This window comes from Procambarus clarkii, chromosome 61 (assembly GCF_040958095.1).
Source record: "Procambarus clarkii isolate CNS0578487 chromosome 61, FALCON_Pclarkii_2.0, whole genome shotgun sequence".
Taxonomy (NCBI): domain Eukaryota; kingdom Metazoa; phylum Arthropoda; class Malacostraca; order Decapoda; family Cambaridae; genus Procambarus; species Procambarus clarkii.
Window position 1 is genome coordinate 34,238,478 of NC_091210.1, and position 26,778 is coordinate 34,265,255.

The following is a 26,778-nucleotide window of genomic DNA, read 5'->3' on the forward strand; positions in this document are numbered from 1 at the left end:
AGCTACAGGTCCAGCACCAACCCCTGGCAGTAGAGAAGGGCTGGAGCTTCAGGTCCAGTGCCAACTCCTGCCAGTAGAGGGGGGCTGGAGCTACAGGTCCAGCACCTACCCAATGCCAGTAGAGGGGGGCTGAAGCTACAGTCCAACAGAAACCCCCCCCCCCCTGCCAGTAGATGGGGGCTGGAGCTTCAAGTTCAACATGAACCCCCTGCCAGTAAAGGGGGGGCTGGAGCTACAAGTTCAGGACCAACCCCCTGCCAGTAAAGGGGGGGCTGGAGCTACAAGTTCAGGACCAACCCCCTGCCAGTAGAGGGGACTGGTGCTGCATGTCCTCTACTCCCCCCCCCCCCTGCAAGTAGAGTGGTTGCGGAGCTACAGATCCAGCACCAACCCCTGCCAGTATAGGGGGGCTGGAGCTACAGGTCCAGCACCAACCCCTGCCAGTAGAGGGAGGCTGGAGCTACAGGTCCAACAGAACCCCCCCCCTGCCACTAGATGGGGGCTGGAGGTACAAGTTCAACACCAACCCCCTGCCAGTAAAGAGGGGCTGGAGCTACATGTCCAGCACCAACCCCCTGCCAGTAGAGGGGGCTTTAGCTACAGGTCCAGAACCAACCCCCTGCCAGTAGAGGTGGACTGGAGCTACAGGTCCGGAACCAACCCCCTGTCAGTATAGGGGGCTGTAGCTACAGGCCCAGCACCAACCCCCCTGCCAGTAGAGAGGGGCTGGAGCTACAGGTTCAGCACGAACACCCTGCCAGTAGAGGGGGGCTGGAGCTACAGGTCCAGCACCAACCCCCTGCCAGTAGAGGGACTGGAGCTACAGGTCCAGCACCAGTTTCCTGCCAGTAGAAAGGGGGCTGCAGCTTCAGGTCCAGCACCAACCCCCTGCCAGTAGAGGGGGGATGGAGCTACAGGTCCAGCACCAAACCCCTGCCAGTAGTGGGGGCTGAAGCTACATTTCCAGCACCAACCCCCTGACTGAAGAGGAGGTCTGGAGCTACAGGTCCAGCACCAACCCCCCTTCCAGTAGAGGGGGGCTGGAGCTTCAGGTCCAGCACCAAACCCCGTGCAAGTAGAGGGTGGGCTCGAGCTACAGGTCCAGCACCAACCCCCTGCCAGTAGAGAGGGGCTGGAGCTACAGGCCCAGCACCAACCCCCTGCCAGTAGAGGGGGCGGGAGCTACAGGTCCAGCACCAACCCCCTGCCAGTAGAGAGGGGCTGGAGCTACAGGTCCTGCACCAGCCCCCTGCCAGTAGAGGGGGGCTGGAGCTACTGTTCCAGCACCAACTCCCTGCCAGTAGAGGGGGGGCTGGAGCTACTGGTCCAGCACCAACCCCTGGCCAGTAGAGGGGGTCTGGAGCTACAGGTCCAGCACCAACCCCCTGCCAGTACAAGGGGGGGGGGGGGCTATAGCTACACGTCCAGCACGAACTCCCTGCCAGTAGAGGGTGGCTGGAACTACAGGTCCAGCCACAACCCCTTGCCAGTAGAGGGAGGCTGGAGCTACAGGTCCAGCCCCAACTCCCCTGCCAGTAGAGGGGGGGCTGGAGCTACAGGTCTAGAACCAACCACCTGCCAGTAGAGCGGGGCTGGGGTTACAGCTTTACCACCAACCCCTTGCCAGTAGAAGTGGGCTGGAGCTACAGGTCCAGCACCAACCCCCTGCCAGTAGAGGGGGGCTGGAGCTACAGGTCCAGAACCAACCCCTTGCCAGTAAGGTGAGGCTGGAGCTACAGGTCCAGCACCAACCCCCATGCCAGTAAAGGGGGCTGGAGCTACAAGTCCAGCACCAACCCCCTGCCAGTAGAGGGATGCTTGAGCTACAGGTCCAGCAAAATGGGGCTGGCACTGACCACAGGTGATAATGGGGCTGACACTGACCACAGGTTATAATGGGGCTGACACTGCCCACTGGCGATAATGGGGCCGACACTGCCCACAGGTGATAATGGGGCTGACATTGACCACAGGTGATAATGCGGCTGACACCGTCCACAGGTCATAATGGGGCTGACACTGACCACAGGTGACAATGGGGCTGACACTGACCACTGGTGATAATGGCGCTGACACTGTCTACAGGTGATAATGGGGTTGACACTGTCCACAGGTCATAATGGGGCTGACACTGTCCACAGGTGATAATGGGGCTGACACTGACCACTGGTGATAATGGGACTGACACTGTCCACAGGTGATAATGGGGCTGTCACTGACCACAGGTGATAATGGTGCTGACACTGACCACAGGTGATAATGGGGCTTTCACTGACCACAGGTCCTAATGGGGCTGACACTGACCACAGGTGATAATGGGGCTGACACTGACCACAGGTGATAATGGGGCTGACACTGACCACAGGTGATAATGGGACTGACACTGACCACAGGTGATAATGGGGCTGACACTGTCCACAGGTAATAATGGGGCTGACACTCACCACAGGTGATAATGGGGCTGACACTGACCACAGGTGATAATGGGACTGACACTGACCACAGGTGATAATGGGGCTGACACTGTCCACAGGTGATAATGGGGCTGTCACTGACCACAGGTCATAATGGTGCTGACACTGACCACAGGTGATAATGGGGCTGACACTGACCACAGGTGATAATGGGGCTGACACTGACCACAGGTGATAATGGGGCTGACACTGACCACAGGTGATAATGGGGCTGACACTGACCACAGGTGATAATGGGACTGACACTGACCACAGGTGATAATGGGGCTGACACTGTCCACAGGTGATAATGAGGCTGACACTGACCACAGGTGATAATAGTGCTGACACTGTCCACAGGTGATAATGGGGCTGACACTGACCACAGGTGATAATGGGGCTGACACTGACCACAGATGATAATGGGGCTGACACTGACCACAGGTGATAATGGGGCTGACACTGACCACAGGTGATAATGGGGCTGACACTGTCCACAGGTTGAGGACCTCCGCAGGATGAGGGAGCCCGTCAAGAGGCTGGTGGAGGCTGGCCGGGTGGTGGCCGTCCAGGAAGACCAAGATGGCCGCCGCTCCGCCAGGATAACTCTACAAGACGGACAGCTGTACCTCCACCCACTCCTGCGTCAGCCCACGCCCGCCGACGCCCACGCCCTCCAGGTTACTTTATTACACCCACTAGTCTTACTGACATTACTGATTTACTAAGTTATCATAACTAATATGATAACATTTTGTTATACAGTTATCAGCATGATTTATTTCATTTTCTGCAGGAGAGTGAGGTTGTGGGCGTGCTGGAGCCCTCCTGCACCCTGGTGTTCCTTGACCTCGGGTGGGCGGGGTCAACAAGAGGGCGGGTCACCATCCGGCTGACCCCTGACACTCCGCTGGCCAGACAGTTTGTGTTGTTGTGTACGGGCCAGCGGGGCCACACCTACCGCAACACTAAACTGTTGTGGGTGGTGGACAAGGGTCAGCCGGGGGAACGTGTGAGGGGCGGAGACTACGAGAGTAATGATGGTGAGGGAGGAGCCCCACTGCTGCCTGACCTCCAGGAGCAGTACCGGGAGTCAGACCGGGCAGGAGCTGTGTGCTCCAGGTATGGGCCGGGGGGTCCCAAGAGTGCCCAGTTCGCCATCATCACCAGGGACCGCCAGGATGGTCTCCAGTGGCCACGTTGCATCGGTGATGTGGTGAGCGGCCTGGATGTGGTGAGGGCAGCAGTCAACCATAGTAACATTACGGAGGTGACTGTGGTGGACTGTGGTGTTGTGCTGCCACTCTAGTTAACTGTACCACCACCATCACTACTGTGGTGTTGTGCTGCATCTCTAGTTCACTGTACCACCACCATCACTACTGTGGTGTTGTGCTGCCACTCTAGTTCACTGTACCACCACTACTGTGGTGTTGTGCTGCCACTCTAGTTCACTGTACCATCACCATCAGTACTGTGGTATTGTGCTGCCACTCTAGTTCACTGTACCACCACCATCAGTACTGTGGTGTTGTGCTGCCACTCTAGTTCACTGTACCACCACCATCAGTACTGTGGTATTGTGCTGCCACTCTAGTTCACTGTACCACCACCATCACTACTGTGGTGTTGTGCTGCCACTCTAGTTCACTGTACCATCACTACTGTGGTGTTGTGCTGCCACTCTAGTTCACTGTACCACCACCATCACTACTGTGGTGTTGTGCTGCCACTCTAGTTCACTGTACCATCACTACTGTGGTGTTGTGCTGCCACTCTTGTTCACTGTACCATCACTACTGTGGTGTTGTGCTGCCACTCTAGTTCACTGTACCACCACCATCACTACTGTGGTGTTGTGCTGCCACTCTAGTTCACTGTACCATCACCATTACTACTGTGGTGTTGTGCTGCCACTCTAGTTCACTGTACCTCCACCATCACTACTGTGGTGTTGTGCTGCCACTCTAGTTCACTGTACCACCACCATCACTATTGTGGTGTTGTGCTGCCACTCTAGTTCACTGTACCACCACCATCACTACTGTGGTGTTGTGCTGCCACTCTAGTTCACTGTACCACCACCATCACTATTGTGGTGTTGTGCTGCCACTCTAGTTCACTGTACCACCACCATCACTACTGTGGTGTTGTGCTGCCACTCTAGATCACTGTACCACCACCATCACTACTGTGGTGTTGTGCTGTCACTCTAGTTCACTGTACCATCACTACTGTGGTGTTGTGCTGCCACTCTAGTTCACTGTACCACCACCATCACTACTGTGGTGTTGTGCTGCCACTCTAGTTCACTGTACCGTCACCATCACTACTGTGGTGTTGTGCTGCCACTCTAGTTCACTGTACCACCACCATCACTACTGTGGTGTTGTGCTGCCACTCTAGTTCACTGTACCATCACTACTGTGGTGTTGTGCTGCCACTCTAGTTCACTGTACCACCACTATCACTACTGTGGTGTTGTGCTGCCACTCTAGTACACTGTACCACCACCATCACTACTGTGGTGTTGTGCTGCCTCTCTAGTTCACTGTACCATCACCATCACTACTGTGGTGTTGTGTTGCCACTCTTCCCTCACTATCACTGATATATCACTATCACCTCATTATCTCTGCTATATCACCATCACCTCACTATCACTGCTATATGTCACCATCACCACACTAGCATTACTATATCACCATCACCTCACTATCACTGTTATATTAATATCATCTCACTATCACTGTTATATCAATATCACCTCACTATCACTATATCACCATCATGTCACTATCACTGCTATATCACCTCACTATCACTGCTATATCACTATCACCATCACTGTAATATCACACTACCACTGCTAAATCATTATCATCTCACTATCACTGCTATTTCACCATCACCTCACTATCACTGCTATATCACCAACACCTTACTATCACTGCTATATCACCATCACCTCACTATCACTATATTACCATCATGTCACTATCACTGCTATATCACCTCACTATCACTGCTATATCACCATCACTTCACAGTCATTGCTATATCACCAACACCTCACTATCACTGATATATCACCATTACCTCAATATATCTATTATATCACCATCACCTCACTATCACTATATCACCATCATGTCACTATCACTGCTATATCACCTCACTATCACTGCTATATCACCTCACTATCACTGCTATATCACCATCACTTCACTGTCATTGCTATATCACCATCACCTCACTATCACTGCTATATAACCATTGCCTCACTATCACTCGGGTTCCACACATAGGGTCAGACACTGACCAATTTGAGTAACAAAACTTAGCTGTGGATAAGTTGCCATGTATATATTTTACACCAAATATGACAATGTATATATTATATATGTATATAATATATATTACTTCATTATCCATAGTGTTACTGGTCCATGATGTGTTGTGATATTACCATACTGGACCATGGTGTGTTGTGATATTACCATACTGGACCATGGTGTGTTGTGATATTACCATACTGGTCCATGGTGTGTTGTGATATTACCATACTGGTCCATGGTGTGTTGTGATATTACCATACTGGTCCATGGTGTGTTGTGATATTACCATACTGGACCATGGTGTGTTGTGATATTACCATACTGGACCATGGTGTGTTGTGATATTACCATACTGGACCATGGTGTGTTGTGATATTACCATACTGGTCCGTGGTGTGTTGTGATATTACCATACTGGACCATGGTGTGTTGTGATATTACCATACTGGTCCATGGTGTGTTGTGATATTACCATACTGGACCATGGTGTGTTGTGATATTACCATACTGGACCATGGTGTGTTGTGATATTACCATACTGGTCCATGGTGTGTTGTGATATTACGATACTGGTCCATGGTGTGTTGTGATATTACGATACTGGTCCATGGTGTGTTGTGGTATTACCATACTGGACCATGGTGTGTTGTGATATTACCATACTGGTCCATGGTGTGTTGTGATATTAGCATACTGGTCCATGGTGTGTTGTGATATTAGCATACTGGACCATGGTGTGTTGTGATATTACCATACTGGACCATGGTGTGTTGTGATATTACCATACTGGACCATAGTGTGTTGTGATATTACCATACTGGTCCATGGTGTGTTGTGATATTAGCATACTGGTCCATGGTGTGTTGTGATATTAGCATACTGGTCCATGGTGTTTTGGTCTATAGTGTGTTGTGATATTACCATACTGGACCATGGTGTGTTGTGATATTACCATACTGGACCATGGTGTGTTGTGATATTACCATACTGGACCATGGTGTGTTGTGATATTACCATACTTGTCCATGGTGTGTTGTGATATTACCATACTGGTCCATGGTGTGTTGTGATATTACCATACTGGTCCATGGTGTGTTGTGATATTACCATACTGGTCCATGGTGTGTTGTGATATTACCATACTGGACCATGGTGTGTTGTGATATTACCATACTGGACCATGGTGTGTTGTGATATTACCATACTGGTCCATGGTGTGTTGTGATATTACCATACTGGTCCATGGTGTGTTGTGATATTACCATACTGGTCCATGGTGTGTTGTGATATTACCATACTGGTCCATGGTGTGTTGTGATATTACCATACTGGTCCATGGTGTGTTGTGATATTACCATACTGGTCCATGGTGTGTTGTGATATTACCATACTGGTCCATGGTGTGTTGTGATATTACCATACTGGTCCATGGTGTGTTGTGATATTACCATACTGGACCATGGTGTGTTGTGATATTACCATACTGGACCATGGTGTGTTGTGATATTACCATACTGGACCATGGTGTGTTGTGATATTACCATACTGGTCCATGGTGTGTTGTGATATTACCATACTGGACCATGGTGTGTTGTGGTATTACCATACTGGTCCATGGTGTGTTGTGATATTACCATACTGGTCCATGGTGTGTTGTGATATTACCATACTGGACCATGGTGTGTTGTGATATTACCATACTGGACCATGGTGTGTTGTGATATTACCATACTGGTTCATGGTGTGTTGTGATATTACCATACTGGTCCATGGTGTGTTGTGATATTAGCATACTGGTCCATGGTGTGTTGTGATATTACCATACTGGACCATGGTGTGTTGTGATATTACCATACTGGACCATAGTGTGTTGTGATATTACCATACTGGTCCATGGTGTGTTGTGATATTAGCATACTGGTCCATGGTGTGTTGTGATATTAGCATACTGGTCCATGGTGTTTTGGTCTATAGTGTGTTGTGATATTACCATACTGGACCATGGTGTGTTGTGATATTACCATACTGGACCATGGTGTGTTGTGATATTACCATACTGGTCCATGGTGTGTTGTGATATTACCATACTGGACCATGGTGTGTTGTGATATTACCATACTGGACCATGGTGTGTTGTGATATTACCATACTGGTCCATGGTGTGTTGTGATATTACCATACTGGACCATGGTGTGTTGTGATATTACCATACTGGACCATGGTGTGTTGTGATATTACCATACTGGACCATGGTGTGTTGTGATATTACCATACTGGTCCATGGTGTGTTGTGATATTACCATACTGGACCATGGTGTGTTGTGATATTACCATACTGGTCCATGGTGTGTTGTGATATTACCTTACTGGATCATGGTGTGTTGTGATATTACCATACTGGACCATGGTGTGTTGTGATATTACCATACTGGACCATGGTGTGTTGTGATATTACCATACTGGACCATGGTGTGTTGTGATATTACCATACTGGACCATGGTGTGTTGTGATATTACCATACTGGTCCATGGTGTGTTGTGATATTACCATACTGGTCCATGGTGTGTTGTGATATTACCATACTGGTCCATGGTGTGTTGTGATATTACCATACTGGACCATGGTGTGTTGTGATATTACCATACTGGACCATGGTGTGTTGTGATATTACCATACTGGTCCATGGTGTGTTGTCATATTACCATACTGGACCATGGTGTGTTGTGATATTACCATACTGGTCCATGGTGTGTTGTGATATTACCATACTGGCCCATGGTGTGTTGTGATATTACCATACTGGACCATGGTGTGTTGTGATATTACCATACTGGACCATGGTGTGTTGTGATATTACCATACTGGACCATGGTGTGTTGTGGTATTACCATACTGGTCCATGGTGTGTTGTGGTATTACCATACTGGTCCATGGTGTGTGTTGTGATATTACCATACTGGTCCATGGTGTGTGTTGGGATATTACCATACTGGTCCATGGTGTGTTGTGATATTACCATACTGGTCCATGGTGTGTTGTGATATTACCATACTGGACCATGGTGTGTTGTGATATTACCATACTGGACCATGGTGTGTTGTGATATTACCATACTGGACCATGGTGTGTTGTGATATTACCATACTGGTCCATGGTGTGTTGTGATATTACCATACTGGTCCATGGTGTGTTGTGATATTACCATACTGGTCCATGGTGTGTTGTGATATTACCATACTGGTCCATGGTGTGTTGTGATATTACCATACTGGACCCTGATGTGTTGTGATATTACCATACTGGTCCATGGTGTGTTGTGATATTACCATACTGGTCCATGGTGTGTTGTGATATTACCATACTGGTCCATGGTGTGTTGTGATATTACCATACTGGACCATGGTGTGTTGTGATATTACCATACTGGTCCATGGTGTGTTGTGATATTACCATACTGGACCATGGTGTGTTGTGATATTACCATACTGGTCCATGGTGTGTTGTGATATTACCATACTGGACCATGGTGTGTTGTGATATTACCATGCTGGACCATGGTGTGTTGTGATATTACCATACTGGACCATGGTGTGTTGTGATATTACCATACTGGTCCATGGTGTGTTGGGATATTACCATACTGGTCCATGGTGTGTTGTGATATTACCATACTGGTCCATGGTGTGTTGTGATATTACCATACTGGACCATGGTGTGTTGTGATATTACCATATGGGTGTGAGGTGGTGTTATGACCACACATACACCAGTATGATCATACTGTAGCTGATGTATGATGTGCTCAAACTGTATAGTGATGTCTTGGCTGATTAGCCTAGTGTCATGTATATTATTTTATGTAGTTATTCTTTTTTCGACAACACACTAGTATTAAATGTGTATTGCCAATGTATTCCACATATATCTATGTATATTATATATCTGTACCATAAGTCCTTGCCATGTATTTGTGGATATATATTAGAAGTCTAGTGAATAGCAGTAGCCTAATGTCATGTAGCTCGACAAACATCCGTATATACTTATATTATGGAATGCTACATAATGCTGTATAGGAAATATTATGTGAAATATGATGGAGGATGTATAAATTTAGGTCTCGGATGTATTACTGTCTTGTATACTGTGTAATTTCCTTTCATTATTGTTCATTACATTGTCCATTAAATTATAATTTGGCACTGTGAGATGTATACCACATAAACATGGTTTTGATACACATGTTTTATATATATATACTTTATATTGTATTCATGTATTCTTATGTATAATGGCCGGCTGGCAGACGTCTTGAAATCCTCCCTTAACCCCTCCTCCCCTCTCCCGCCAGTGTTACCATGTCTTGCCAATATGAATTCTTTGTTCACATATTTTCATATCATGATGTAATCTTTAATGTACTGAATTATTGATATGTATTATTATGTAAGGTTGTGTATTATCGTCTTTGTTTTGTTGATATATGAATTAGAAGTTCTTGATCGAGATATGTCTGTATATGAGCTTGAGATATTTGAAAGAGAGGAGTCAGCTGACTCATAGAGGTGGATACAGTGTCGCTCCCGGCCAGCATGGCTCTGGGCGATCACTCTCTGATTTTCTCAGTCGATTATTATTATTAACATCTTTATTGACAAAAATAATTACAATTTTGCCTAATCTGAGGATTTTGAGTCTTATTAAAGTGAGGATAATGTTGGTATTCACTGTCACGCAAGACAGAGGGTCATACATAAGACAATAGGTCTAAACTGTAGGCTGAAGCACATATATATCATGGTTACAATCAATGTTTTAATGTATGGATATGTAAAAACAACTTTCTATTGTGCACTGCTACACAAGAGCAGGGATGGTTCATAAGTGATCAGCTTAGAAGTAATATAAATAAAATTGTTCTTCATTCTTTAAAATGGACAAGCAAATTTTGGATAAATTGTTAGGCTGTCGTCCAGAACACCTGAGTCAATAAAATAGTTACACAGTTGGTGGTACAAGAGGCCAGAAGGCATGAAGTCCTTTACGGTTTCACATTCAACAATATAGTGTTCTAGTGAATGCATTAAAGGTTTATCACAGAATTTACAATCTGAGTATTCTGGTAGTGGCTCAGCCTCACTAACCTGCCAGATGTGTCTATAGCCAAGGCGAATTCGCGCAATGACTACATCACACTGCTTGGTTCGGTTACTGTGCTGACCATACGACCATACAAATACAAATACATACAACATACATATACATACTGACCATACAAATACCTATTATTACAAAACTTGTCATAACTTTTAATACTGCAGCTTTCAGGTCTCTGGGCATTTCTTAGTTCTTCTAAATCTGAATTAATTTCTTTAATTTGTATGTTTCTAATAATTGCATTAGTTAGTCTAAAGTCATAATCAATGTTTTCTTTCCTGCAAGCCTCATAGGCCAATCGATCTACAAAGTCATATTTTCCAACTCCAACATGGGATGGGATCCACACAAATTTTATACAAGAGTTATTATCATTGGCAAAAATTACATTCCATTTAATATTACAAGCTACTTCCGACATACATTGTGATGGGTTATTTAAGGACTGCAGAGCACTTTTAGAGTCACAGAAAATAACTCCACCACCATTGAGCTTAAGGTATTCAGTGGCTAGATAAATGCCCAGTAGCTCGGTCTGTGTCGTGCTTGCCCAGTTGTTCAATCTCTATGTACTAGTCATGATCATTTCATTCCCCTTATACACTGCACATGTACAACCTGTTCTACCAGTGCCTAACTGCGCAGAGCCATCAGTAAAGGCATAGGATTCAGTGGGTTTGAGAATTTGAAGATGGCTGTCAATAGCTTCTAATGTTATACATCTCAAAATGTCAGTGTTATACATTTGTTTTACACTGATGGGGGTATAATGCCGAGAGACCTCCACATCTTTCCAAGGGGGAATATAGTGAACAGTTTTATCAGGGTTAAAAGACACATTCAGTTTCTGAAGATTATAGGCACAACAACTGAGCCACACACTGTAGGGAGCGTTTTGCGGCAGATTGAGGGAACAGTCAGAATTGTTTAGAATGGATCTCAATTTAATTTGAATAGAGCTGGGGGGACCATTATTTTTCAAAGTTTTGGCGCAAAACATAGTATTAAGTAGAACTATTCTTTCGTAAATTGAAGGGAAGTTTAGTTCCTTTCTCATATTAACAGTTCTGACAGTTCTAGGACAACCCAGGATGATGCGCATGGCAGCATTCTGTACTACATCTAGGCCTTGTAATTGTTTAGGAGAAAAATTATGAAGATGCAAGGCATAATAATTAAGAACAGATCGTATAAAGGCAATATAAAAACTACGAGTATTTTATGTTACTGAAAAATCCTTTGCCAACAAAAGTTCTCAGTCGAGCACATGTGTTGCCGCTACGGTCCGGGTCTTGTGACCTTATTTGTGTCATTTGACTGCTAGGATATTTGTCATGTTGCAGTAATGTATACCATGGATCAATTCTACCATTGTGTATCCTTTATACCAGGTGATAGGTGCTGTTATATAACTTAGTGTGGTGGGTACCTGAGGATCTTAAGTGATGCCATTGTGGTGTATATGATATTGATTCCTCATACCTCATTTGTTAATGGTTGTGACACCACCACCACCCTGTATTGGTATTAGCAGCATAATAGGCGCTAGTGTCCCACTGCGCCACGATAGAGCCTGGTGTCAGCTAGTGCTGATTGTATGCAGTTTTGAGACCTGTTGATGATCATGCCCAGCTTTGAGAAGCTGGATAAATCATTGAGTGTGAGTTTATAGATTGTATTTTTATTTTGTTATGTTCATTTATGTTAATGCCCAGTAAACTGGAATATTTTTTGTTAGCCTTTCACTTCCCTAGACACTTATTGATATTTGGCCAGGCTGTGTTTTCCATTGATGCTGTGTGTGTGTGTGTATGTATATATATATATATATATATATATATATATATATATATATATATATATATATATATATATATATATATATATATATATATATTAGTATATTTTGGTAGCAGTCTTTCCTGTAGACATATATTATTAAATATGACCGAAAAAGTAAGATTAATAATTCTAACACGAATTTTCTCAATCTTTCGTACATTACGCTTCACTGTTGGAGGTAAATAAAAAATCACTTCTCCAAAATTCATTTTTATTTCTAGTCTGACGCAACACGGGCGCGTTTCGTAAAACTTATTACATTTTCAAAGACTTCACAAATACACAACTGATTAGAACTTACGTATCTCTGATTTTATATCTACATTTGAGTGAGGTGGGAGGGGTGATGTGGCATTAACACAAGACAGAACAAGAGGGGATATTAATAGGGTATTAAAAGTATCAACACAAGACAGAACAGAAACAATGGGTATTGAATAGAAGTGTTTGTAGAAAGCCTATTGGTCCATATTTCTTGATGCTTCTATATTGGAGCGGAGTCTTGAGGTGGGTAGAATATAGTTGTGCAATAATTGGCTGTTGATTGCTGGTGTTGACTTCTTGATGTGTAGTGCCTCGCAAACGTCAAGCCGCCTGCTATCACTGTATCTATCGATGATTTCTGTGTTGTTTACTAGGATTTCTCTGGCGATGGTTTGGTTATGGGAAGAGATTATATGTTCCTTAATGGAGCCCTGTTGCTTATGCATCGTTAAACGCCTAGAAAGAGATGTTGTTGTCTTGCCTATATACTGGGTTTTTTGGAGCTTACAGTCCCCAAGTGGGCATTTGAAGGCATAGACGACGTTAGTCTCTTTTAAAGCGTTCTGTTTTGTGTCTGGAGAGTTTCTCATGAATAGGCTGGCCGTTTTTCTGGTTTTATAGTAAATCGTCAGTTGTATCCTCTGATTTTTGTCTGTAGGGATAACGTTTCTATTAACAATATCTTTCAGGACCCTTTCCTCCGTTTTATGAGCTGTGGAAAAGAAGTTCCTGTAAAATAGTCTAATAGGGGGTATAGGTGTTGTGTTAGTTGTCTCTTCAGAGGTTGCATGGCTTTTCCTGCTACCAAAATATACTAATATTAAAGTGCACGACCCAGCAGCAAGGAATCAAGCCTTCACGATAAAATATCGCCAGGATCTGATTCGTGATCAGATATACAAGGCAGAGAATGAAATCAAAGACAACAAAACGCAACTACTTCATGCTACAAACGAGTGGAGAAATAGCAACATCGACCATAGTATCCGTACCCGCATTGAACAACACCTCGACATCCTCACAGACCAACATCACCTCAGCACTGAAACAAGGATTATCAAGAAACTAACAACATTATATGGAGGACCTATGGCAATTCCACGACCAAGAGATGGCTTCCTGAACCTTGCAGGAATTAACCTCACTGAGGACCAAGTCACTCTCCTAAATCTGGGCATAAACTGTCATGTTATGTCCAGACCGAGTGAAATGGCCCGGAAAGTAGAGTTGGAAATTCTGTTGGACGACATATTCGACCTCGAGACACAAAAGAAGGTCACTACCAAAGATACCTTACAAGCAGAACTTATTGCAGAAGGAGGAAAGAATCGAGGCAACTACAGAAGCACCATACTGTCCCCCGAGCTTAAAGCGGCAGCTAAAAGCCTTCGTGAGAACAAGGAGATAGTTGTCAGGAGAGGTGACAAGTCGCCAATATATGTCATTCTTAAAAAAGACGAATATCTGGCGAAAATGAACATCATACTCTCTGACCAAACTAAGTTCCAAAGGGTAACGAAGGACACTACAGCCGAATTAAAAGCAAAGGTCAACAAACTGATCGAAACTGTGAACGCCAAGAAATCCGGACTCCACCTGCCAAAGATCATTGGGGAATATAAACCTGGATATGCGTATGGAAATGTCAAGACGCACAAGCCTGGAAACCCACTTCGGCCAATCATTAGCCAGATACCCACACCCACGTACAGACTGGCGAAGCGACTCAACGGCCTGCTGACTCCTTATGTTCCTTGCGCCTTCAGCCTGAAGTCTCCAAAGGAATTTGTGGACTTACTGCGGGGCACACGGGCCACAGGGATAAGAGCCTCGTTGGACGTAGAATCGCTGTTTACCAACGTACCTGTGGACGAGACAATCGGAATGATAGCCGACAGAGTGTATCGTGATCCAGCCTGTACTCCTCTTGACATGCCAGAAAGTATTCTGAGGAAACTACTCCAAGCTTGTACTAAAGAGGCACCCTTCTTGAGCCCGGATGGGCACATGTATAAGCAAGTAGATGGGGTCGCCATGGGTTCTCCCCTAGGTGTCCTGTTTGCAAACTTCTACATGGGTACCATCGAGCAAAAAGTCTTAGTCGACATGAACTTGAAACCGGCCATATACTGCAGGTATGTTGACGACATTTTTACACAGGTACCTGATGTCAGACATCTGCAGGAGCTGAAGGAGGCATTTGAGCAGAGTTCCGTGCTGCGTTTCACTTACGAGACGGAAAAGGATGGGAAGCTGCCTTTTCTAGATGTAACAGTCATGGAAAAGGGCGGAGGTTTCCACACTGCAGTCTACACTAAGGAAACAAACATAGGAATGTGCCTAAATGCCAACAGTGACTGCCCTGACAGGTACAAGAGGAGTGTTGTTAACGCATACGTCGACCGTGCTCTCAGCCACAGCTCAGAATGGAAGCAAGTCGACGAAGAACTCTGTAGGGTAAGGCAGGTCCTAGTCAATAACGGCTTCTCCAATGGTTTCATCGAAGACATCATAAGAAGGAAAGTGAAAAGCCATGCAACCTCTGAAGAGACAACTAACACAACACCTATACCCCCTATTAGACTATTTTACAGGAACTTCTTTTCCACAGCTCATAAAACGGAGGAAAGGGTCCTGAAAGATATTGTTAATAGAAACGTTATCCCTACAGACAAAAATCAGAGGATACAACTGACGATTTACTATAAAACCAGAAAAACGGCCAGCCTATTCATGAGAAACTCTCCAGACACAAAACAGAACGCTTTAAAAGAGACTAACGTCGTCTATGCCTTCAAATGCCCACTTGGGGACTGTAAGCTCCAAAAAACCCAGTATATAGGCAAGACAACAACATCTCTTTCTAGGCGTTTAACGATGCATAAGCAACAGAGCTCCATTAAGGAACATATAATCTCTTCCCATAACCAAACCATCGCCAGAGAAATCCTAGTAAACAACACAGAAATCATCGATAGATACAGTGATAGCAGGCGGCTTGACGTTTGCGAGGCACTACACATCAAGAAGTCAACACCAGCAATCAACAGCCAATTATTGCACAACTATATTCTACCCACCTCAAGACTCCGCTCCAATATAGAAGCATCAAGAAATATGGACCAATAGGCTTTCTACAAACACTTCTATTCAATACCCATTGTTTCTGTTCTGTCTTGTGTTGATACTTTTAATACCCTATTAATATCCCCTCTTGTTCTGTCTTGTGTTAATGCCACATCACCCCTCCCACCTCACTCAAATGTAGATATAAAATCAGAGATACGTAAGTTCTAATCAGTTGTGTATTTGTGAAGTCTTTGAAAATGTAATAAGTTTTACGAAACGCGCCCGTGTCGCGTCAGACTAGAAATAAAAATGAATTTTGGAGAAGTGATTTTTGATTTACCTCCAACAGTGAAGCGTAATGTACGAAAGATTGAGAAAATTCGTGTTAGAATTATTAATCTTACTTTTTCGGTCATATTTAATAATATATATATATATATATATATATATATATATATATATATATATATATATATATATATATATAACTGAAAACTCACACCCCAGAAGTGACTCGAACCCATACTGCCAGGAGCAACGCAACTGGTATGTACAGGGACGCCTTAATCCGCTTGACCATCACGACCGGACAAAAGGAAGTGATAGCCTAAGCTATTTGAACCACTTCCCCGCCGGCACTCGGATGGTAATCTTGGGCATAGCATTTTATCAAATCACGTCATTCTTTGGGGGCACACGTGAGGAACACAAATGCAAACAAGCCTGAATGGTCCCCAGGACTATATGCAACTGAAAACTCACACCCCAGAAGTGACTCGAACCCATACTGCCAGGAGCAACGCAACTGGTATGTACAGGGACGCCTTAATCTGCTTGACCATCACGACCGGACAAAAGGAAGTGATAGCCGAAGCTATTTGAACCACTTCCCCCGCCGGCACTCGGATGCTATGCTATGCCCAAGATTACCATCCGAGTGCCGGCGGGGAAGTGGTTCAAATAGCTTCGGCTATCACTTCCTTTTGTCCGGTCGTGATAGTCAAGCGGATTAAGGCGTCCCTGTACATACCAGTTGCGTTGCTCCTGGCAGTATGGGTTCGAGTCACTTCTGGGGTGTGAGTTTTCAGTTGCATATAGTCCTGGGGACCATTCAGGCTTGTTCGCATATATATATATATATATATATATATATATATATATATATATATATATATATATATATATATATATATATATATATATATATATATATATATATATATATATATATGTGTGTGTGTGTGTGTGTGTATATCACGAAAATAAACACGTGATTAAAAATGTGACAATGTCAGACCACGGAGGAAAAATGAAACAGGAATTTTCCTGTTTCATTTTTCCTCCGTGGTCTGACATTGTCATATATATATATATATATATATATATATATATATATATATATATATATATATATATATATATATATATATATATATATATATATATATATATATATATATGTTTCATTGAATATGACCGCATATTCTGTATTTATTATTTTCTGGTTTTGGGCTTCTATCCCTCTAACTATTTTCTTAGCATCAGGGCTTAATTGAAATAGGAGTTCTCCAAAACTCATTTTCGTACTTTTAAGGTGAAGAAAAGAAGTGATTTACTATAGAGTGTATTACACTTATTTGTATAATTTGCACGACGTTTCGAACCTCCATGGTTCATTCTCAAGTGAACAATCTTACAATACTAGTTGATTTTATACCCGCATTAGGTCAGGTGATAATACAATGAAGGTGAAAAACATGGGGGGATACATAAGGGATAAACATAGGGGCTGCAGAAGGCTTATTGGCCCATACGAGGCATCTCCTATCTAAACACAAAGATTAATCCAGTGTAATTGGCCTGTTATGTTGGACATTGTCTTCTGTGTTGGCATCGATATGTTCTTGTCTTGTCCTTACTCTCATGGTGGGTAGAGTAAATAGTTCCGTGATTTGGGTGTTCATGGTAGGTCGCTCTATTCTTATTTGAATATGCGGTCATATTCAATGAAACATGTTTGAAAGAAAACCTGCTGCCAGTATACACCAATATCTATATATATATATATATATATATATATATATATATATATATATATATATATATATATATATATATATATATATATATATATATATATATATATGCGAACAAGCCTGAATGGTCCCCAGGACAATATGCAACTGAAAACTCACACCCCAGAAGTGACTCGAACCCATACTCCCAGGAGCAACGCAACTGGTATGTACAAGACGCCTTAATCCACTTGACCATCACGACCGGACAAAATGAGTATGGGAGTATGGGTTCGAGTCACTTCTGGGGTGTGAGTTTTCAGTTGCATATTGTCCTGGGGACCATTCAGGCTTGTTCGCATTTGTGTTCCTCACATGTGCCCCAAAGAATGAGGTTATTTGGTAAAATGCTATGCCCAAGATTACTATCCGAGTGCCGGCGGTGGGGTGGTTCAAATAGCTTAGGCTATCACCTCATTTTGTCCGGTCGTGATGGTCAAGTGGATTAAGGCGTCTTGTACATACCAGTTGCGTTGCTCCTGGGAGTATGGGTTCGAGTCACTTCTGGGGTGTGAGTTTTCAGTTGCATATTGTCCTGGGGACCATTCAGGCTTGTTCGCATTTGTGTTCCTCACGTGTGCCCCAAAGAATGAGGTGATTTGGTAAAATGCTATGCCCAAGATTACTATCCGAGTGCCAGCGGTGGGGTGGTTCAAATAGCTTAGGCTATCACCTCATTTTGTCCGGTCGTGATGGTCAAGTGGATTAAGGCGTCTTGTACATACCAGTTGCGTTGCTCCTGGGAGTATGGGTTCGAGTCACTTCTGGGTGTGAGTTTTCAGTTATATATATATATATATATATATATATATATATATATATATATATATATATATATATATATATATATATATATATATATATATATATATATATATATATATATATTGGGAGTTCATAACCTCATATCATAACAGGTTGGGATTATTTCTTAGTTCTTTCTCACCCAACTTGGGAGTGTCAACAAGAATCACTGCTGTCGTTGCTGAGCAGCAATATGAGCCCAGAGGTCCACTTTGGATAGTCGTTGTCCCTGTGGGGCTTTGGGCACCCCCAGCTCCACTGGTTCCTCCCCTCAACTGTGAAGGAAAGAAAGCTCTGCTTCTGGCACTTCACTGATGCCAGTAACACCCAGAGAGTCACCTGGTGAGGCCTCACATCAACCATACGTGCACCAACCATACCAGAGTGAAGAAATGCCATTTATTTATTTATATACAAGCTGGTACATTGGGTTTATAAGAATACATAGCAATGATGTTTTTACATTCATGTAAATCCTTGTAAATTAGAACAGAAAGCCACTCAAGAGAACAAGAACACTCCAAACTATTTCTTCAAGAACATTTAATACAAATAAATGACGATGACCAATATTGATATTAACTGAGGCTGGACCCACAACCCCTCAGTGTACTCTTCTTGAACTCTCCTCAACACTCCCGTTACACCATGTTACAAACATGTTGTTAATTGTCTTATATCACACGTGACTGTCTCCTCTGTAACTGAGGTGAACCCTTGGTCAAAACTGTACATATATCTAATGTGCTCATGTGCTCAATATCTTCACCACATAACCTTCACTTCCCGGCCAAAAATAGTTACCAATAAATCAACATATGGTGAAACACTCCACATAATGGACAACAATAAATGGGTACACTAACTTGCACATATATGTCTATTATTGGTAAGTCCCTTGACGATTGTTCATCAATAACATTCCCTGAGGTAATTAAGATCAGTCATTCTCGACACCAAGACAAAAGAACATTACATGCATGGAAATGTATGAGCAGTTGGTCATAGGAGACACTGCTAACGATCCGTTGTTGAGTGCCTTAAACACTCCACTGGGATGTTGGGGCAATGTTTACACTGATGCATCTGGCAGCGTGGCGCCTCCCTTGCTGGCTGAGACCCAGTAACAGTCTGGGCTTCACACTCTCCTCCAAATATATCAACCCAGCCCCTTGTTTACACACTACTTTTGTAACTGTGTGCACCTGTGTACTGCTGTGTAACTATGTGCACCTGTGTACTGCTGTGTAACTATGTGCACCTGTGTACTGCTGTGTAACTATGTGCACCTGTGTACTGCTGTGTAACTATGTGCACCTGTGTACTGCTGTGTAACTATGTGCACCTGTGTACTGCTGTGTAACTATGTGCACCTGTGTACTGCTGTGTAACTGTGTGCACCTGTGTACTGCTGTGTAACTATGTGCACCTGTGTACTGCTGTGTAACTATGTGCACCTGTGTACTGCTGTGTAACTATGTGCACCTGTGTACTGCTGTGTAACTATGTGCACCTGTGTACTGCTGTGTAACTATGTGCACCTGTGTACTGCTGTGTAACTATGTGCACCTGTGTACTGCTGTGTAACTATGTGCACCTGTATACTGCTGTGTAACTATGTGCACCTGTGTACTGCTGTGTAACTATGTGCACCTGTGTATTGCTGTGTAACTATGTGCACCTGTGTACTGCTGTGTAACTATGTGCACCTGTGTACTGCTGTGGGAGTGGACGGGGGTAGAGGGAAAGACCCGGCTTAAAAAAGGTGAAATGTATAAGAGTCAATATCTTCACTAGTTTATAATCACATCTCCACCATTCTAGTTCTCATCACACAATGGGAGGTGTTCCCTCTTTCTCCACTAGTTAATAATCACATCTCCACCATTCTAGTTCTCTTCACGCAATGGGACTTTCCACCTGCAGAGTTCAGTACGGTCATCCCGTGCAATTGGTGTTTGCCAGAGATGAATTTATAATAATCTGACCCAATTAACACTCCTACATCTTTGATACGGTCAGATTTCTTTTATGGGTCAGCTAATTTGACTTGCTGCTGTTTTAAATGTTTAATTGTGATCCCTAGACCTGGTACATGTAGGTCAGATGGGATTGTGTCCACGACTATAGAGAATACAGGTCTGAGGTAACCAGCCAAGGGAATGTAGGGTTTGACTACGTTGTTGGGTTTACGTCCACTATTGGATAAAAACCCAAGTATATACAGGGTGACCTGCATCACTGGTTTGAATTCCATTTGTTCTGCCGCCCTCTGTGTGACAAAGGTTTTCTGGGAACCCTCATCAAACAGCCCCTGACTAGTACTTTTCTTTTCCCCTGAGGCAGAGTTAACATGGCTGTTGGTAGGGTTGCAGCAGTGTTGGTTTGGGTCAGCATAGCCCCTGTACTGCCTTCCACTTGACAGTCGTTGTCTGCTGCAGTAGTTTAGGGTTTAACGCCGGGTGACGATGGAGTTGGTCTCCTACCGTCGCCCCCCCCCTCCCCCACCCTCACTTTCTAGCCTGCTCTTGACATGAGGAGGCTTCGTGGGCTGCTGTCAGAGTGTGATGCTCCATGGGACAGTCCTCTGCCGTCTTCACTAATTGTGCTGGATGCTATTTCCTCTTCCTTATGTTTCGTTTGCCTTTCCCTTCTTCTCCTTTCTAATTGTCTTTTCCTGTCGACTTTTTGCTAGTCTTGATCATTCTTTCGAACATCTTTTGTTTTGACGCCCAGATGTTTGGGGAGGCACACTCTCACCTGAAGAACTGTGGTACCCGACCTTGCGAGGGAGGGGACGCTTTTTTTGTCAATCCTCGCCTTTGTTGCTGAACCCGATCTCATTGTACTGACAGTTTTTAAGGTGATGATTGTGGGGCGTATACTCATGATGCACCTCTGGGGGGCCCCATCTTGTCAGGTGTCCTATCCTCTAATTGTGGCTTCATGGTGCAAATGGGGACTTATTCATGAAGGAAATTATTACCTGTTCATTGCAATGCCGCTGAATGATCCTCTAATAATTTCCCAGGCTCGTGGGGTGGGCGACCATGCCCCTGAGTCAGACTGTGTTGGAAGATTGGGCTATGTAGCCCGAGTTACATTTGGCCCAGACCAAGACACTCCTTTGACCTTCCCGACTACCCCCTTCTGGTCCTCTCCCACCTCTGTAGTAGAGTTGAGCCCCAAGACCCCAGTGATGACCCCAGCCTTTTCATCTGGAGTGGTTCCTTCTCTTTGTGACAACTGGGCCTTGGCCCCCCACCCTTACTGGGGGCGCTTGGTGCTAAACCCACAGCCGCACTCGCATGATTCCTTCCTGTGCTAATATGTTTCACACCTTGCCTGGCCCTGCTACGTGGACTAAATACTTTGATCTGAACCATCTGGAATCTTCACGGCCTGATGATTTCTTCCACCATAAACACCTCGTTGATTCAGTGGATACTGGTGTACTGGTACGCCAGTTCACCATCAGCGACACATGTACTGGTACACGTGCCATTGCTGCTCCTTCTCAGGAAGCAGCTGCCTGCTTAGCCGCATTGTCCAGTATTGGGGAGACAGTGCTAGTATTGGCATTGCTATCCGCCTGCACCATGTTGTGACTGGTGTTAGGGTGGATACTGTCATGAGGATATTAATCATATCTTAGAAGCCCAAGGCCTTTCTGCCCTCTAGGTTGATATGTTCACTCGACCCCCCTCGTAGTCGGCATCAGCCTCTTCGCGTCATGAAGATCACTTTTGATAGAAGGACCCTTCCACCTTTTATAATTCTTACTGGTGCCAGATGCTCCGTTCAGGAGTACATTCATTCTCCTAGACTTTGCAATAGGTGCTGGAACTTTGGGCAAGGTGCCCTCAAATGCACAAGTGCAGTGTTACAAGGCTCAGATGACAATTCATTATGAGATGCTGCATCATCTTTCAGCCACTGACACTGCTATTGAATTCTATATCTTCTTCTCAACCATTGGCACATCCCTTGTTAATGATATTCCATCCTCCCAAACTAATGTTAAGGACTATCTTACAGGTAACTATCCAGAATCTCTGTACCTAACTCCTGCTAATTACACTGATGTTAATGAGATAATCCTTTCTCTTAAAACAAAGTCAAGTGCCCTTACTTATATACCAACTTTAATTTACAAAAAAGCCTCCAGATTTCTAGCTCCTGCCATTGCATTGCTTTACAACAAATCACTTGAACTCCAAACCTTTCTGGATATTCTACAAGAAGCAAGAGTTATCCCCAGTCCATAAATGTGGGGATCTCACTGATTTCAACAATTTCAGACCTATATCAATTCTGCCAACCCTGCCAACAATATTTGAGAAGCTAATCTACAAGCAGTTTTACTCTTATCTAGCCAAACACAATATACTTAGCTCGTGCCAATATGGCTTCAGATCCAAGAAAAGCACTAACGATACACTTATTAGTATGATTAACTTGGTACATGCAGCTCTTGATAGAAATGAGTTCCCTGTTGGGTTATTTGTTGACCTACGTAAGGTTTTTGACACTGTCAACCACCAAAACCTTCTTCTTAACTTACATCATTATGGAGTCAGAGGTCACTCCCTGCAATACCTTCTGTCTTACCTTACTGACAGGCTCCAGTATGTTTCTATGAATAATTCCATTTCTCCCACCCTACCCATCAACATTGGTGTTCCACAAGGCAGCTTACTTGGCCCTCTCCTCTTTCTCATCTACATTAATGACCTTCCAAATACCTCTCAACACCTCAAACCAATTTTATTTGCTGATGACACAACCTTCATTTTCTCCAGTCCTGACCTTCTTGCTCTGAATGGTACAGTGAATACTGAACTAAATAAAGTCCATCTTTGGCTAACTGCTAAAAAACTCACCCTTAATATTGAAAAACCTTCTATATTTTGTTTGGTAATAAATCATCAGATCAAATTAATCTTAGAATAAACAATATCCAAATTAGTAACAAAGTAGATGGTATATTCCTTGGTATTTTCATCGATAACAGCCTGAATTTCCAGGGATACATATTAAATATTGCAAAAAAAAAAAGTTTCCAAAACTGTTGGCATTCTTTCTAAGATCAGATATATTGAACCTCGCCCTGCCTTGGTGACGCTCTATTACTTTCATCTATCCTTATCTCAACTATGGTATTTGTGCTTGGGGTTCTACTACCCAAAATCATTTACGTCCTCTAATTACTCAACACAAAGCTGCTATTAGAACAATATCTAACTCTGGCCCCAGACAGCACTCAGTACCCTTACTTAAATTATTGATATCTTGGATATTAAGTCACTGCACATCCTCTCATGTGTTCTCTATGTATTTAAAACTCTGAACTGTAGTGTCAATCCTGACCTTAAAAGCTTCTTGAAGGTTGTAACAGAACCCATGGGCACCACACCAGAAACAAATACCTATTTGATATCCCAAGAGTACGACTTAGTCAAACTAGAAATGCTCTACAAATCAAGGGACCCAGAATGTGGAATGACCTTCCCAATCATGTCAAAGGCTGTAGCTCTCTCAACTAGTTTAAGATGAAAACTAAGTACTACCTAATTAACTCCATGTAACCTACCTTACCCCTAAATGTCAACCCATGTCTTACTATTTTTAAACAATGCTGTTTGTTGACCAACTTGTATATTGCCTATTTTCTACCATGTTCCCCCCATTTTTATCTTTTATTTTTTTTAACACAATTTATACTTTAAGCTCAGTTACTATTAAGTTTTAATCTAGGTGTTTCCCCCCCCCCCCCACCTCACCTTGCCCGAAACGCTATGCGTACTAGTGGCTTTAGGTATTGTATGTACTACCTCTATCTATAAATCCAACATTATGTTTGTAAGTCAACTATGAATGTACTTTTTCCTGAATAAAAATTTGATTTTGAATTTTGATCTTCCTCCATGCGCGTTTCAGTATTTACTGACTCAGAATAACCGTATCTGGGAGTCATCGTCAGTCCCAGTGGACTGGCTCGAGGCAGTAGTTCTTCCTATTCGGAAAAAGGGGTCTTAAAGGACATCCCCTAAAGACTTCCGTCCCATTGCCCCTCACAAGTTGCATCTGCAAACTCTTTGACCGTGTGGTCAATGTCCGTCTGATGTGGTTCTTAGAACACCATCACCACCTCTCCCATTCTCAGTTTGGCTTTCGCAAGTGTTGCAGCACGACTGATGTCTTGGTGAACTTGGAGGTTTATATTCGTACTTCTTTTGCTGCGAAGACCTCCATTGTTGAAGTCTTTTTTTTTTACCTGGAGAAGGCATATGACACCACCTGGAGATACCATATTCTGTCTCAACTCCTTTCTTTTTGGCTACTACAACAACAAAGGAAGATTGACAGCGAGAAAGCAGTTGACGAACAAAAAACATGAAGTTCTTCCGTGAAGATGCTGATCTCTGGACGCAGGCAACACATATAGGCGGTCAGGAAAACAATAGAGTAGCCTACATTGTCGGCAGACTTAGACCCATCTGTGAAGACGGAAATGGAGCAGGGGTGTGAAGAAAACTGTGCAAGGAAAAGACGTTTCAGAACTATATGAATATTGGTAACAAAAACCGAGAGAGAACCTTGCAAGTGAGACAACCGTACAGAAAGAGGGAAGGTAGTGAATGGGAACAGGGATCACAGAAGGGGTAAAAGTCAAAGTACGACATAAGCGAGAGTGAGGGAGTTGTAAGGACCACGCAACGTAACGAAGACAGTAGCAATCACGGCGATCCTGTAGAGACAGGACGCCAGTTTCAACATAAAGGCTGAGGGTAGGAGTCTAATGATAGGCACCAGAGCTGAGGCATAACCTAGTATAGTGCAGAGTATCAAGATAGCGAAGAGTTGAGGGAAGGGCAGACGAGTAAGCAGGACAACCATAATCGAGTTCAGATAGCACGAGAGAGGAATGTAGAAAGAGGAGCATGCGCCTATCCGCTCCCAAAGATGTATGAGACAAGACCTTAAGTAAGGTAGGGGCCTTAGAGCATTCAACTCGGAGGTAAGAGAAAATAATACCATAAAGCGACAAAGGGGGACGAAGAACGACATGCTTCTGAGTAAAAGTCATAGCAAATGTTTTAGTTGTAGAGAACTTGAAGCCATGATTGGTGGTCCAAGACGACACAGTATCAATTGAAAGTTGAAGCCGTCATTGAATGAAATGCGAGTCATTACCTCGACAGCAGAGGGTACGATCTCCGACATAGAGTGCTGGGATGATCCCAGAGGGATGGGAGGAAAGAAGACCATTGAGGGCAACCAGAAAAATAGTAGTGCTCAGAGCACTACCTCGAGGCACCTCTTCGTATTGCCGAAAAGAAGCAGAGAGAAGGGTACCAAGCCTCACTCTAAAGGATCGACTAGAGAGAAAGCTTCAGAGGAAGAGAGGGAGATTACCACGAAGGCCAAAGGAACGGAGTTGGGACAGAATATGGTATCTCCAGGTGGTGTCATATGCCTTCTCCAGGTAAAAAAAAAGACAGCAACAATGGAGGTCTTTGCAGCAAAAGCAGTACGAATATAGACCTCAGAGTTCACCAAGATATCAGTCGTGCTGCGGCACTTGTAAAAGCCAAATTGAGAACAGGAGAGGTGGTGATGGTTTTCTTAGAACCACATTAGACGGACATTGACCATACGTTCAAGGAATTTGCAAATGCAACTTGTGAGGGGCAATGGGGCGGAAATCTTTAGGGGGGATGCCATTTGAGACCCCTATTTCCGAATAGGAAGAACTACTGCCTCGAACCAGT

At 43.8% G+C, this 26,778-nt stretch overlaps 1 protein-coding gene across 1 annotated transcript in view; it reads left to right on the top strand.

Annotated features, from left to right (window-relative positions):
* LOC138354192 (uncharacterized) overlaps nucleotides 1–26,549 on the top strand; it is a 44,125-nt gene extending 17,576 nt beyond the window's left edge. The window contains exons 4-7 of the mRNA XM_069308088.1: nucleotides 2,954–3,133; nucleotides 3,400–3,575; nucleotides 22,809–23,041; nucleotides 26,209–26,549. Coding sequence (XP_069164189.1) covers nucleotides 2,954–3,133; nucleotides 3,400–3,575; nucleotides 22,809–23,041; nucleotides 26,209–26,549 — 930 coding nt within the window. The remainder of the gene's footprint in view (nucleotides 1–2,953; nucleotides 3,134–3,399; nucleotides 3,576–22,808; nucleotides 23,042–26,208) is intronic.
* The last annotated feature ends 229 nt before the right edge of the window (nucleotides 26,550–26,778 follow it).